Raw genomic sequence first — 14,683 nt, 5'->3', positions numbered from 1 at the left:
GCAAGCACATGAGAATTCTTTTAATTTTGGGTGGCGGTGATATTCGATCTAAAGACCTCTGCATGCAAAAATATGAAACTTGGGTTTAACTCAATCCCAAAAGCTAGCTGGTGAAAGGAGATTTATCCAAAGTGCCTACAACATAAGTACAGTGTAATTCCTTGTAATAGACCCACAAAATCAATGGGTAATAAATCTCTCCCGACGTACACGGTACACTTATTATGTTCATCCCACTTTTAATCAGTTCTTAGAATTTGCCCCCAAACAAAGAACAATGAATTATTTTGATCCTTAGGACACCATTTCATCTGCTCCCCACCCCCAAAACAAGTCTTTTCTTCTTATTTTTGTTGCTACTAGTGTTGAATCATACAAGTATAGTTAACATTAGGTTACTAGTTAATTGGATTGGTGTTTGCTGGCAATTTTGATTTTTTTTTCCTTTGAATTTTCTTTAGAGGAGTATGCAACTGGATTAAACCTCAATTAAAGTGGCAAAGATGAAATTAATGAACAATTTAGTGGGTTATTATAAAGGGAAAATTACGTAGTGAAGCAAATATATACTAGCTATTAGCTAACATAGCTAAAGTTTGCATTAATTACAATTCAGAACTTATTTTTAGCTACAAGTACATTATCTTTCTCACCTCTCTCTCGGTCCCCACTCTCCTCTTTTTCAGTCGTCTTTCCCTCGCCTCTCTCCTCCTCTTGTCCAGTCTCTCTCTCGCTTCTATTCTGTCAATCTTTTGTTCACTTTATGCAGATGTAAATGTATAATTTGTATCTGTATAAAGCGAGAGAGACGGGATATATAAATAAATATCTCTCCGCCGTATGCACTTATATTATACAAAATACAAATCTCCCCTTACCTAGTTCTCTTTTGTCTTGCTCTCTCTCGCTTTATACAAACACAAATATGTTTGTATTTGTATAAAGCGAGATATATATACATATATATTCGCGCTATACACTTATAATCATATAAGTACAAATCTCCCACCCCAGTTCTCTTTTGTTTTCCTCTCTCTTTCATTGTATACATACAAGCATAATGTATAATTTGGTTTGTATAAAGCGAGAAAGAGATTGAATATACAAATAAAAATATTTTAAGTCTATTCATTGTATTCAGATATACATAAACATAGATGTTATATATACACACACACCCAATCTTAGGGGTGTGCAAAAATCAAACCGACCGATAAATCGAACCGAAAAAATATTATTGGGTTATTGTTATTCGGTTATTCGATTTTTAATGGATTTATAAAAAAAATTATTGGTTTATTGCTTTGGTTTCGGTTTTTACCATTGGGTTATTGGGTAAACCGATAACCTAATAGACAGTAATAATTTATTATTTTATCATTCCTAATTATTAAACATTAGTAATTAAATATATTATTAGACACTATAACTATATCAAATTATTAGTATTCTACCAACTACATACTAGCCCGTTTTAGTAGGTTTTACTGTTTAACTCAAAATCTAAATATTAAAGCGGTTCACAATTATAGTTATTTAATTTTAGTCTGTAATTTTAGTTTGTAGCATTTGTAAGTTTGTAAAGATCTGTAATTTGATTAACTAAAATATTTATATCATGTTTTGATAGTAACATGTAGTTATAGTCTTCCTACTATATTTTCTCTTATTGAAGCAATTTTTCATTATCTTTCTTATTTCACTATATCGAAGCATTTAGATAAGTAAGAAGGTATATAATATTTTACGGACATTTTCTTGTTGGGTAAACAGATAAATCGAACCGATAATAATAAAGAACCGATAAAGAGTATCTTATTGGTTTGTTATTGCGTTAGCATATTTAAAAATTGAAAACCGATTAACCGAACCGATATACATAAAATTGAACCTAACCAATCGATGCACACCTCTATCCAATCTCGCTCGCTATTCTCCTCCCTATAACATGTAGCTGTGAATCGTAATTAATATATATAGTTATGGAGTATAATTAAACTATTTTTGAGTGACTCTCTCCAAAATTTCTCTATAAATTAAGCTTTAAATATTACTAATGGAGAAGCCCGTCTCTTTCTCATTCTTTTCCTTGAAACTCTCTCCAAGAACTTAGGTGTTAGTATTAGGCAAGCAAATCATCATAAATTAACGAAATTTATAATAGCAAAATTAAACCATCTCAAAAGAAAAAGTAATAAATAAAGGAACAAGTTTGTATCAATGGTAAAATTAGATCATGAAATATAGTCCCTTCAACTCATTTAAGTTGGACTAATAATAATTCGTTCGTTTATTAGCTTGCTCAATCAAATATTTAGGTTGATAGGTAGAATGTAGTCAAAGTCCAAACTAATCCATGAAAGTTTTTGTCAAACTTTTTTTTTTTTTTTAAAAAAAGACATTCTTTATTCAATAGGTACATATATCCATAAAAAAAAAATTATTTAGTACAAAATAATTAAATCTTAGTAAAAATTAGGCGGATTGGATTATGATCCACATTTTAGCTCAATACATCTCCAGCTAAATAACTTTTGGACAATCATTTATCATCTCAATTTATTTTATCCGTTCAAGCTCAAATTCAAGTGAGTATGACATTTAACGCCTATAAGGGATTATTTGGTTGGAACAAGTTATCCCAGGATTAATTATTCATGGATAACTTATCTCATCATATATATGAAATAACTTATCTCATCACTAAAATATAAATGATAGAATATTGTGATCAATCAAAACACCAAATTTCTATCTCAGGAGCTATTTCTTCTTATCTCTCACACTAAACGATTAAGTCTCGTCACTTGTAGAGTTGAGGCACCAAAAAGTAGAAATTTAAATGTTGGAACCAAAATTTCTTCCTGCATGGCATATATGTCTGTCATTAGTGAAGATATTAAATGACAAAACAACAATCTTTTGTAGAAGCAAATTCATAGGAGTGGCACTTGACCACCAAACTTGTTTTTTGTAAAATAAAGGAAATGAAATTAATAAATAGCAAAGTGAACCTAATGGGAAATTTAATTTGGGAACTGGTAGGTGAAGACAGCTAGCTTGTCTTAATGAAGGGCATTTTAGGGTTTAAGAAGTTATGAATCATGCGGGAAAAAAAGAGACTATTTTACTTATCACGTTTTTATTTATATGTTCCTTAAATAATTATGTGTTTTGATTATTTAAACTATTAATTACTCTTCAATAAATATTCTCTTAGAAATATCACAAGTTGAAATACTAATATAATGATAAAAAAAAAAAATTATAAAAATAAGAAGGAAGCATGAGGGTAAATGGTAAATAAAAAATGTTAATGTTAATGCATCATAAATGTCGGACTGTTTTCACACAGGCTGTCAATGGTAAATAAAGGATGTCAATTTAACATCACAAATAAAGTTGTTTATTAATAATACTAAATAAAGGTAACAAGACATCACATACATTAAAGGCCAACTTTTAGATATAGGTATCAAGACAGCACATAAGTCGCCGACTTTCAGATATAGCAAATAAAAAAAATTATATTTGTATGTTATAGCAAAGTTTGTATAATTATGCTTCATAGCAAACATATAAATGTATAGTTCGCTATACATATCAATTGTATGATTCGCTGGCCTATTTCGCTGCAATATCTGTATAAAATTTGCATTTTCTATACAATTGAATCGAAGTAAAATGTTTGTATATTGTATAATTATAAGTGTATAGGAAGAAGATATATGTTTTTGCATGTGTATATACAATTTTCTCTCGTTTTACACAAAACATAAACATAATTTATACACTTCTGTTGTATAAAGCGAGAGAAAATTGTATTTCGCTGCAATCGTATAATTCGCAATTGTATAATTCGTTGGCCTATTTCACTACAATATTTGTATAAAATTGTATTTGTATACAATTGAATTGAAGTAAAATGTTTGTATATTGTATAATTAAGTGTATAGAAAGGAGATATATGTTTTTGCATGTGTATATACAATTTTCTCTCGCTTTATACAAAACAGAAACACAATTTTTACACATCTGTTCTATAATCGAGAGAGGCGAGCAGAAGGAGAGTGACAAGCGGGAATGGGAGAGTGGCGAGCGAGAGTTTAGGGAGAGAGGCGACTGACAAATGTTTGCTATCAGACACAATTAAATTAAACAGTAGTTACTTCATTTATTTTAGATTATTAATTTGTTATTCTGTACAATTATCCCTACATTAAAACCTCTATAATTAATACTTGATAAATTGATAATCTCTTTAAAATTTCCTCCGATCTCGACTAGGATCAATGAAAAAAATTATCAATTTCGATAAGATAAGATATGCAAAAACATATCTCTTCTTCCTATACACTTAATTATACAATATACAAACATTTTACTTCAATTCAATTGTATACAAATACAAATTTTATACAGATGTTGCAGCGAAATAGGCAAGTGAATTACACAATTGTGATCTATATAATTGCAGCGAATTACAATTTTTTCTCGCTTTATACAACAGAAGTGTATAAATTGTATTTATGTTTTGTATAAAAACGAGAGAAAATTGTATATACACATGCAAAAACATATATCTTCTTCCTATACACTTATAATTATACAATAAACAAATATTTTACTTTGATTCAATTGTATACAAATGCAAATTTTATATAGATATTATAGTGAAATAGGTCAGCTAATCATACAATTGCAGCGAAATAGGTCAGCGAATCATACAATTGTATATGTATAGCGAATTATATATTTATATGTTTGCTATGGAGCGCAATTATACAAACTTTGCTTTAACATACAAATATAATTTTTTTTATTTGCTATACGTAAAAGTTGACATATTCAATTTGTATTCGAAATTTTTAAAAAGTTTATGAGTTAAATTCAAGCTCAACTTCAGACGCTCACAATTAAAATGGCGAATATTTATATATGAATTTTGACAAACTTCAGATACATTTATTTGAAGTATGGCCTTTTTAATTTTATTATACTTCACGATTGAAATAGTGATATTTTTTATTTACTTATTATCATTTATACTAATATTATGATGAATTTGCATTCTGTATTAAAAGTAAATTATATATGCATTATAAATGTTTTAAAATATATTATGTTTGTTCAGTAAGAAATTGATACAATATATTATAAATACGTGTTAAATGCATTATCGATTAATAAAATTTGTATTATATGTGTTTTATAAATTTATTCTCTACAATCTGTATTATACTTAAATGTTAAGTGAAAAGAAATCTTATTGTTGTAGATAGTAATGTTTTCTTAATATGGCATATTTACGCAAGTTTCCTATTTAATTTGTATCCAGGGGCGGGCCCACAATATACAGAGGGGTGTACGTGTACCCGATAACTTTCAAAAAAATCATATGTACATATGTATATCTATTTTGAAAAACTAGTAGAAAATTAAGATATAAATACAGTGCACCCTTAAAAACATAGAAGTGCAGAAGCTAAAGATACCATCATCTAGACCAAGGTTTGAATCCTACTTAAGCCTTAGTGCATCCAAAGTCTTCAAATCTTGGATTCGCCTCTATTTGTATCCAAACTTTCCTTTTAAAATAAAATTTATGAGTTTACTTCATGCACAAGACATTGACGAATAAAATAGCGAAATTCATGTATGAAGTTTGATAAACTTCAGACACTTTAAAGTGTGACCGTTTGAATTTAAAGGCTACCCTTAGACGTTTCTGACTAAAGTTTGATATGGCTTGTCAAAGATCAATTTAAAATATTCTTTGCTTAAAACTGTAGATTTGACAAAGCTAAACATTACATATTTTCATCGGCAGTTTAGTTAAGCTTTTCAATTGTGTACTTGACAAGTCAAACTCGAACATTTTTTTTGTGTGTGTTACTGAAATTTTAGACATGTCATGGCTTCAATATATAATAACATGTCAAGATTAATTTCGAACATTTTTTACTGACCATGGAAATGCCTAATTTCAAGTAAAGAAGTTGTGATCCTCCCTACTCTAGGAAACTTCATTAATATTAACAACTGTTTAGTAACTGTGGCCATCTACGTTGACTGTTATATAATTAGTGATACTCTTAACTATTTATCATGATTGCTTCCAGTGTACAAATTGCTTATCCATATTCAAAGAAAAAATTGAGCAAATCTATCAAGAAGTATTTTACAAATCATTGGCAACCTCTTGATAAACTTTGTTTGAAGCTCATAACACTTGTACAAATTAAATAATATTTAAAAAAGTGATTATGGGTTATATATAGAAATCATCCTTCAATATGCTCCAGTTTGGTTCATATTACATCTTAATTATATGATGCATACACAACTCTAGAAATTATATCACGTAATGCAAACTTGTAATTAATTAGCTGATCCAATATATATATATATATATATATATATATATATATATATATAATACTTATAACAAAGACATTAATCTATACTTCTAGTTCTTGGATTGATCCGTAGAAGTAGCCACTAATGTTAACGGGCGAAAACCATGATCAACACTAGCTTTCCATGCTTTTTCAATATCAAACATCATGTCACCACACTCATTCTCGTTCCAGCCTTCCAATGCATGCAAAATCCCAGCTATTCTCCACGCACTCATCACTCTTCTTGGAAGCCAATTCTACAATTATTATTCGTACAATAATGTTAATTATTATTAAACAATATCGTAATAATACTATGACTATCTAAAAATTAGTATTGTTTTCTAATTACCTCACAAGAGTCCACATTTTCAAGATGTTTAGGAGCAATCATAGCTGGTGTGTTGAAGTAGAAGCAATCCTTGCGAGATTTTCTTGGTGGGAATTGTGAATAAGGAATGAATAATGTTCCTTTTGGCGCTTTCAATTGTTCATCTTCACTCAATCCGTCCCCTACTAGCCATGTCTATAGTAAAATGTGTCAATCAACAACTTCTTAATTTCGCGATTTTTTATGAATAATCAAGATTTTTCTGATCAGGACAATATATATATAAACATATTTCTATGTTGCTTTACGTACCTTTGAAACAAAAGATTTCGACAGGACCAAGTTAGTTGCAGCTTCATGAGTAAGCTTTGCATTAAGTCTCTTGTAGTCTTCTTCGTCTAACGTGGCAACCTATGTATATTCAAAAAAAGAAAATTAGTACTACGTTGTATAATGAACGAGACAATGGAAAATCAAAACTATAATCAAATATACCTGAATTCCTCTTTGGCACAAGGCAAGGGCAATGGAGTAAGCAACTTTGGACAAACGACCTCGAAGGACAACTTGAGAAGTTCCTTTAGGAATGGAGTTGAGAACCACGGCCACAGCTAGGCTACTTCCATCAACCACCTTCACTTTCAACTGAGGATGCCTTTTTAGGTAAAGTTCACCATTACTATTCAACGTCTCTTCCTATAAGGTTACATTTTTTGTATAAGTATATATCAATAGGGTGCAGAGGAGATAGATAGAGATGTTGTTTCTGATAGACCCTCAGCAAACATTTCAAAGCAATTTGAAAAAAAAATAGCACGTATACTCTGGACTTGCCTGATTTAAGAGTCCAAGGCTTAAAACTTTTATCCCTTTGTTATCTGCCTCCATAATGGATTCCTCAATCAACTTGTTGATAGTCTCTCTTTGCCATTTCATGAAGTACTACAACCAAATCAAGAATCATATCAGATAATCGCTTTAACAATCTAGAATAATATAGATTACTTACTTGTACGCGATATTTTGGGATAGCCCAAGTTTGTAATTTGATATTCTTGAAGATATTTCTCTCAACAACAAATGTACGACCATAAATCCAAGTAATCATTATTGACCATAGTGTGACAGGCCACATTAACCAAACATACCACCTAGAGGTGTGAGGGTTCGAGGCCAACGATGCAAATCCTAGTCGAAGATGGTAAATGGATTCTGGAGTCGTTAGATGCGTTAGGTGCACCACATCAGGCACTTCAGCTTCTCTTTCAAGTGACTTTTCATACAGTGTGTCTGAGGACTTGTCCAATGTATCGTAGATGTAGTCATACATTGGCATGAAAAGAGAATAATTTGTCCTGAATTGAGTGTGATGTAGTGAATGGTACCTGTACCATCAAAATGTTTATTTAAAAACTCTGTTTCGAGTCAAATAATATCGCGTTAATTGAGACAAGAGGGTAAAGTTTTGTAAGCGGTTAAAAACTCTGTGAGGAGTATCTTTGTGTGGTTAAAAACTTTCAAAGATATAAAATGTACTATATGGTCCGGTCCCCCTAGTTAATGAGGTAGTTATGCATTTAAATATTGTGATTCAGAAGTAGGGACTCTGCATTTGAAGCTTTTGGCTTTTAAGATGCGGTTTTATTCAGTTAGTTAGCATTTTTACCAGGCGTAAATTATTTAGAGTAACATTAAGCTTCTAAGAAAACAGGGCGATAGAGAAGACTTACGAGGGCGTATACATGAAGTACTTGAGAGGGGGAAATACAGAGAACATCCACTTAGGAATAAGCTCAAAATTGCAATGCCCCATGTTGTTCATGAAATCAATATAGGTAACATAAGCACCAAATGAAGCTATAGAAGCAGTCCTAGTGAAAACAGTTGTGAACAAGGGTATGGAAAAGAGTGTAAAATAGGATAAATGCTCAGCAAATGGATGAATCACAGCTGCAAAAATACAACCAAACAAAAAAATGTACATGAATCCTCAGTAATAATATAGTCAATTGTTAAAAACACATCTGAACTGTCGTTTCATATCTTAACTATCAGTTATTCCCTTTTTCTGACATCATTGTTCAAACTTCATAAAGGAAAAAAGGAACAAATCATGGGCTACTTTATAGGCAAAAATCGGGGCACGTGAATCCATTATCTCTTAGTAAAACTAGATTTTATGTATATATATTTCCTAAATTTAGTATAATATTATCTGATGACTCTTGTGCTACAAGAAGATTAGAACAACCAATAGTATTGAAATATGAAATTACTCGCGAAAAAGTGACTGTTCAGATGTGTGTTTTTTTAATCAGTATCTCTTAGTAGAATTATCATATTTTAAGATAATGAACTTACAAGTGATAGGCTCAGTAGCAATAGAGGAGTGATGATGAGAATGATAACGAGAGTAGAGAAAATGATGATGCAGAGCTCTATGAAGCCAATAATAAAGGAACTCCACTGGACCACTATGAAGCAAGCCAATTATAATGATCCCATCACTTCTCCACAAAGGCAGGTGATGAGCTTGTTCCAGCATCAGGTATCCAATATAATATAACAGTCCATTAAATATGATCTGATCATCCCTACAAATATAATTTTTAACATTAATTATAAGCAACCTTCGTAGCGTAAGTTGTGTCTGGATATGCATTTTAGTTAGAAAATATAGATTTAAAATTTTGTTGAGATGAATGCCCGTTTTCAAGAACTTAAAAATATTTGAAGATTAGATTTTCAAAATATCAAATATAACATAGCTAAATAGATACTATTTCAAAAAAAATAGGAAAAATTAATACATTTTAATAAATAATTACTGATTTAACAATACTTTTTATTTATTATCATTTATAGCAATACTATGTTAAATCTGTCACATGTATTAAAAATGAATTATATATGCAATATATATGAATTATAATTATTTTTTAAAATATATTATATTTGATTGGTAAAAGTTTGACACATTGTATTATAAATGAATTAAAATGCGTGATAAATGAGTTATTTATCATTAAAATTTGTATTATACGTGAATAAAAAATTATTCTTTGTAATATGAATTAAACTTATATTATAAATGAATTTAAAGTTATCAAGTAAAAAAGAAATATTATTACAATAAATGATAAATATTTTGTTATTATAGTATATTTGCAGTTTTATTTTATTTTATTTTCCTTTTTCTTGGTACATACCAAGAGAACTTAATAAATACTCCTACCTATATGGTTTAGGTTTTCACCTACCAAGCAAGAAATTCCGGTTTGTACGACTAAATTAAGACTTTTATTCAGACTAAAACCTTTCCCAAAAAAAAAATGCTTTAATGGTATTGGGTACGATTAAAGTTTTTTTTGTTGAAAAATAATTTTTAAATATTTAATTGGTGAGTGAAATATCTGTTAGAAAAAAATATATGTATTAAAGATAAAAATGTAAAAAATAGCGAGTAAATAAAGCTATGAACTGCGAGTAAAATATTGCAACAAAAAACTACTTCCATCCACAGGTGAGAGAAGTCATATTTCCCTTTTAGAAAAACAAACTTTTCTCTTACAAACATCAAAAAATGATTTCGATCTTATTAATCACATCAATATTTACTTTCTCTAGAAACTAACACAAAAAAAAAGAAAATCATTTTCTTCGATTCAAATCATAGAAAGTACGTACCAGTTGCTCTCTCTGTCAACTTGATCAAACTCGATGCTCTTATCGACGATTCGATTATTACCCTTTGCAGTTCTGTATCTGGATAGGGATATCCATATCTGGTTGTGAATGATTCTCGAGAATAGAAGTGGGAGAATGATTATGTATACAATGTCCCTCTGCCTTTCATCTTTGCTCATAAAATATGTGTATGTGCTATGACACACAAATGGTGCCAATACCAAGTACTAGTAATTCATTTCAAGAAATATAATATAATTAATTAGAACTTAATGATGATGTTTAATTAAGTGCAAAAATATACATTACAAGGGGAAAAAAATTAGTACCTTGAAGTTTCCAAGGAAAGTCCAAGGCCATTCAGTGAGAATGCCAGGTTTAGAAGCCATCCTTAAGCAAATTAAGCTTTTAGTATGTTTTCTTACTCTCCTCTTAAAGCTAAAGTCCTCTCCTTATATAGAACTCTATTATAGAGGCAGTCATACTCCACTTGTCTTTGCTATCTTTTTTTTAAAAAAAAAATTACAAAATATCGAGAGTTAAACAATTTATTTAATTTTTTTTATTTTATAATTTTTAATATGTGTTTCAGTATTTTCTTGATTATTTTTATATGTTACAACTAATTTAATATTCTAAATTTAAGATGATCGAAAATTGTATGAAATATAGTAGTATCTACAGTGATTGGGGTCATGATATTTTCAACAAGGGAGTTCAAAATATGTAGAAGTACGCATTTAAAATCGAAAGAGATTCGACATTTATTATATACCTAAAAGATAATTTTAACCATGTATAAGTCTATGCTAGTTCCGTCCCTGAGTTTCGTTGCAATTTTTCTCATATTAATATTGACGAAAACACATTTTCAATTACTAATTAGAATTCATATAATTTGACTTTCGAAAAGCAAAAAGAGATATTATTACATAATTTTCAAAAATATATAAAATTTATATCTTAAATTTACAATTATATGAAAAGGTTTGATTTTAAAACTTTTGAAACAAAATATATTAGTTAAAATATTCCGTCCAATTAATACCTTTTTACCCCCAAACCGTCCCTAGGATCGATAAGCACATGTAGCCAAACGAATTTGTACGGCACCTGGGCCTAAAGAGTTATAAAATAAATACTCCAACTCACATTGTACTTGATATATTATAAATTAAGCTGAGCATTTTCATTAATTAATAAAGACTTCTAAAAAAATACAGAACACTAGGGACCCGTTTGGATGGGCTTAATAAAAGTAGCTTTAAAAAAGCACTTTTAAAAGTGCTGAAACTTATTTTTAAAATAAGCAGTTATGCGTTTGGATAAAAGTGCTGAAGTTGTTATGTCAAACGTGAAAAGGAAAAAATGGAAGAAAGAAATGTTAGGGTTATATGGGTAATTTGGAGATTGTATAAAAATGTTAAGCACAAAAAGATAAAAATGTGGTCAACTTAAAACAGCTTATAAGCTAAAAAAAAAAAAAAAGCACCCCTACCTCAGCTTTTAACTTTTGGCTTAAAATAAGTTTTTTTTAACTTAAAATAAGCTGTTTTGAGTATTGTCAAACAGCTAAATAAGTCAAAAATCAGCTTTTAAGTCAGTTTGACCAGCTTTTAAGCTGAGCCAAACAGGCTCTAGAAATATTTAAATTATAGAACTTTAGAACTCGTGATTCCAATCATGTTATAATAATATTTATCTGATTACCAAAAAAAATTATTAAGAATAAAATGGGAAACTTATAAGTTGATCATCTCCAAAACCAAATTTATAAGCATGTATCTTTTTTCAACAAATTAAAAATAAATGTGTGTCCTTTTAAGCCGGATATCATAGAATTAGTTACAGAGTTAAAATTTTCAATAAATAAATTTAAAATATGAAGAAATAAACATATGAATTAATCGAAACGGATTCAATATCTATTATATATATCTAAAAAATAATTTTAAATATATATATAATAATATTTTTCATCGAATAAAATTTGAATGAACCCGTAAGAACATCTAGAATATATCAAAAGAGTTTAAATTCGGTTTATAACACTATAATGTGACAAGCGCCTGTTAAGCCAAAATTGAAGTGCGTGGAGATTAAAATTTGTAATCAAACCCCAACAAAATACGTGTTTGATTGAATTTATTAGGTTTTTTTAAAATAATTATTTGTTTTAATAAATTTCGAATTCAGCTACTAATTATTATTTTCCTAAATACTTACATGTAAAGTTAAAAATGGACTAATAGAATTGATAAGGTAAGATTTTGCCTTCCTTACTTGTACTGAATTGTACATATTCGTGAAGTTCTTTATCTTTTAATAAAAGAAATCGATAGAAACTCTATTTAGTGATATAAATTCTATTTTTTTTTTAAATAAACTAATAAAAATGAATGAAATGAATAGCAAAATTATACCTTAATTTTCTAAAATGACTATAATTATTTCAGACTATCCATTTATAGTAGGGAGTTTTATTTGAATTTAACCACCTATTTTAGGAAATTTTTTGTAAGAAAAAACATTTATAATTCTCAACTACCAAAGGGAAAAGGTTTGATTGCTAGGGAAGCAGAAAACATTAATGACCAACCAACTCCTTCTCCTCATTTTAAGAATGAAAAAATAAAAAATGCGGTTGAATTGATTTATTTTAAGTAGTATTTAATTTTTAAAATTTTTCTTTTTTTTAATATTGTTTGGAAAAACTAAGATTTTAGGTTTAAAATATATTAAAATAAACTAAAAGAAAAAGTTGAATATTTTTGAACTTTAAATTTTAGCTTACAAGCCTACTAAAACAGAAGTAGATTCAAATGTCCTCTGAGTCTAAAAAGCAAAGGAAAATAAGAGATTGAAGAATAGTCTTATTGCAATAAATTATGTACAATGTGTGGTGCGCCAAACTTTAATTACAATTTTCGTACAACAATAATGATCATGTACAGTATTTAGTATATGCCCAACTTTAATTCTAAAAAAAATAATTATAACAATAATCAATGAAAGCCCGTTAAAAGCATTAGAAAATTAGAAATGATAATAATGTTCCTTGTATAATTTCAATCTACTTAATGAACTTTCTTATTTCTTATGGATTATTATGAAAAGAAATAAGAATAAAGAATTATTTTTTTGGAACTCATCAAAATATTTTTTGAATTTTAAGATTTTAAATAGGGAAAAAATTGTATATAATAGCAAATTAATAACCTAAAATAAGAGTAGCTAGAGTTTAATTTAATTGTGCTCCATTAAAAAACGTTTGCAAAAAATTGTCAGGCGCCTCTCTCTCCCAAATATCTCGCTCGCCACTCTCCTCCAGTCTCTCGCTCGCTCTCCTCGTTTTTTATACAAACACAAGTGTATAAAAATTGTTTATAATTGTATAAAGTAGAGAAAATTGTATAAATACATATATTTTTGTTCCCCTCTCTCCTCTCTTCCAGATCTCGCTTGCCACTCTCCCAAATCTCGCTCGCCACCCTCGCCTTTCTCACTTATACAAACAGAAGCGAAATATATAAATTGTGTTTCTGTTTGTATAAAGCGTGAGAAAATTGTATATACACATGCAAGTACATATATTTTCGTCCTATACATATATAATTATACAATAAAAATACTCCCCTGCCCAGTTTCTTTTGTCTTTCTCTCTTTCTCGTTTTAATAAAATTTTTAAATTGTATCTAATTTCTCTCTTTCTCGTTTTATACAATTCGATTCAATTGTTTATTCGTTATCACGTCTCCTTTGTCTTTCTCTCTTTCTCATTTTATACAAATTCAAATTGTATATAATCGCTCTATACACTTATAATAATACAATTCGTTTTATACACCTTGTTTTTATAAGTTCTCTGCCTAAGTGTCTTTCTCTTTCTTATTTTATACACTTCGTTTTATACAATTTGCTTCAACTGTATATGTATAGCGAATTATACAGTTTTTATGTTTGCTATGAAGCACAATTATGCAAACTTTGCTATAGCATACAAATATAAATTTTTTATTTGCTATATGTGAAAGTTATCCTTTTAAATATGCTACATAAGATCTGTAATTAAAAGTTACTATTATTAAATATAGAAATTAGTATATATATTAAAATTATTTATCAATTTAAAAAGGACAATTGGAGGAACCATAGTGTTTACCGAACTAATGTTATTTGCTGCCGAATAATTAATGGAGAGAGTTGATATTTTTGTTGAGCTAAGGTACAATTATGTCCTTATTATTAGTTGGGATAATAAAGA

At 28.9% G+C, this 14,683-nt stretch overlaps 1 protein-coding gene across 1 annotated transcript; it reads right to left on the bottom strand.

Moving 5' to 3' along the window:
• Positions 1–6,246: 6,246 nt before the first annotated feature.
• Positions 6,247–11,155, bottom strand: LOC101267934 (very-long-chain aldehyde decarbonylase CER1-like). Its single transcript, XM_069286879.1, has 10 exons — positions 10,749–11,155; positions 10,420–10,646; positions 9,094–9,326; positions 8,463–8,682; positions 7,742–8,117; positions 7,563–7,674; positions 7,228–7,424; positions 7,045–7,143; positions 6,754–6,927; positions 6,247–6,658 (listed from the first exon to the last, which is right to left on the bottom strand). Exons 1-10 carry the CDS (start codon positions 10,806–10,808, stop codon positions 6,470–6,472), a joined length of 1,887 nt encoding a protein of 628 aa, XP_069142980.1. The 5' UTR covers positions 10,809–11,155; the 3' UTR covers positions 6,247–6,469.
• Between the last annotated feature and the right edge of the window lie 3,528 nt (positions 11,156–14,683).

The sequence above is a fragment of the Solanum lycopersicum genome, chromosome 1, assembly GCF_036512215.1.
Source record: "Solanum lycopersicum chromosome 1, SLM_r2.1".
In the NCBI taxonomy this organism is placed as follows: domain Eukaryota; kingdom Viridiplantae; phylum Streptophyta; class Magnoliopsida; order Solanales; family Solanaceae; genus Solanum; species Solanum lycopersicum.
The sequence above is the reverse complement of the archived record's forward strand: the minus strand, read 5'-3'. Positions and strand labels throughout refer to the sequence as shown.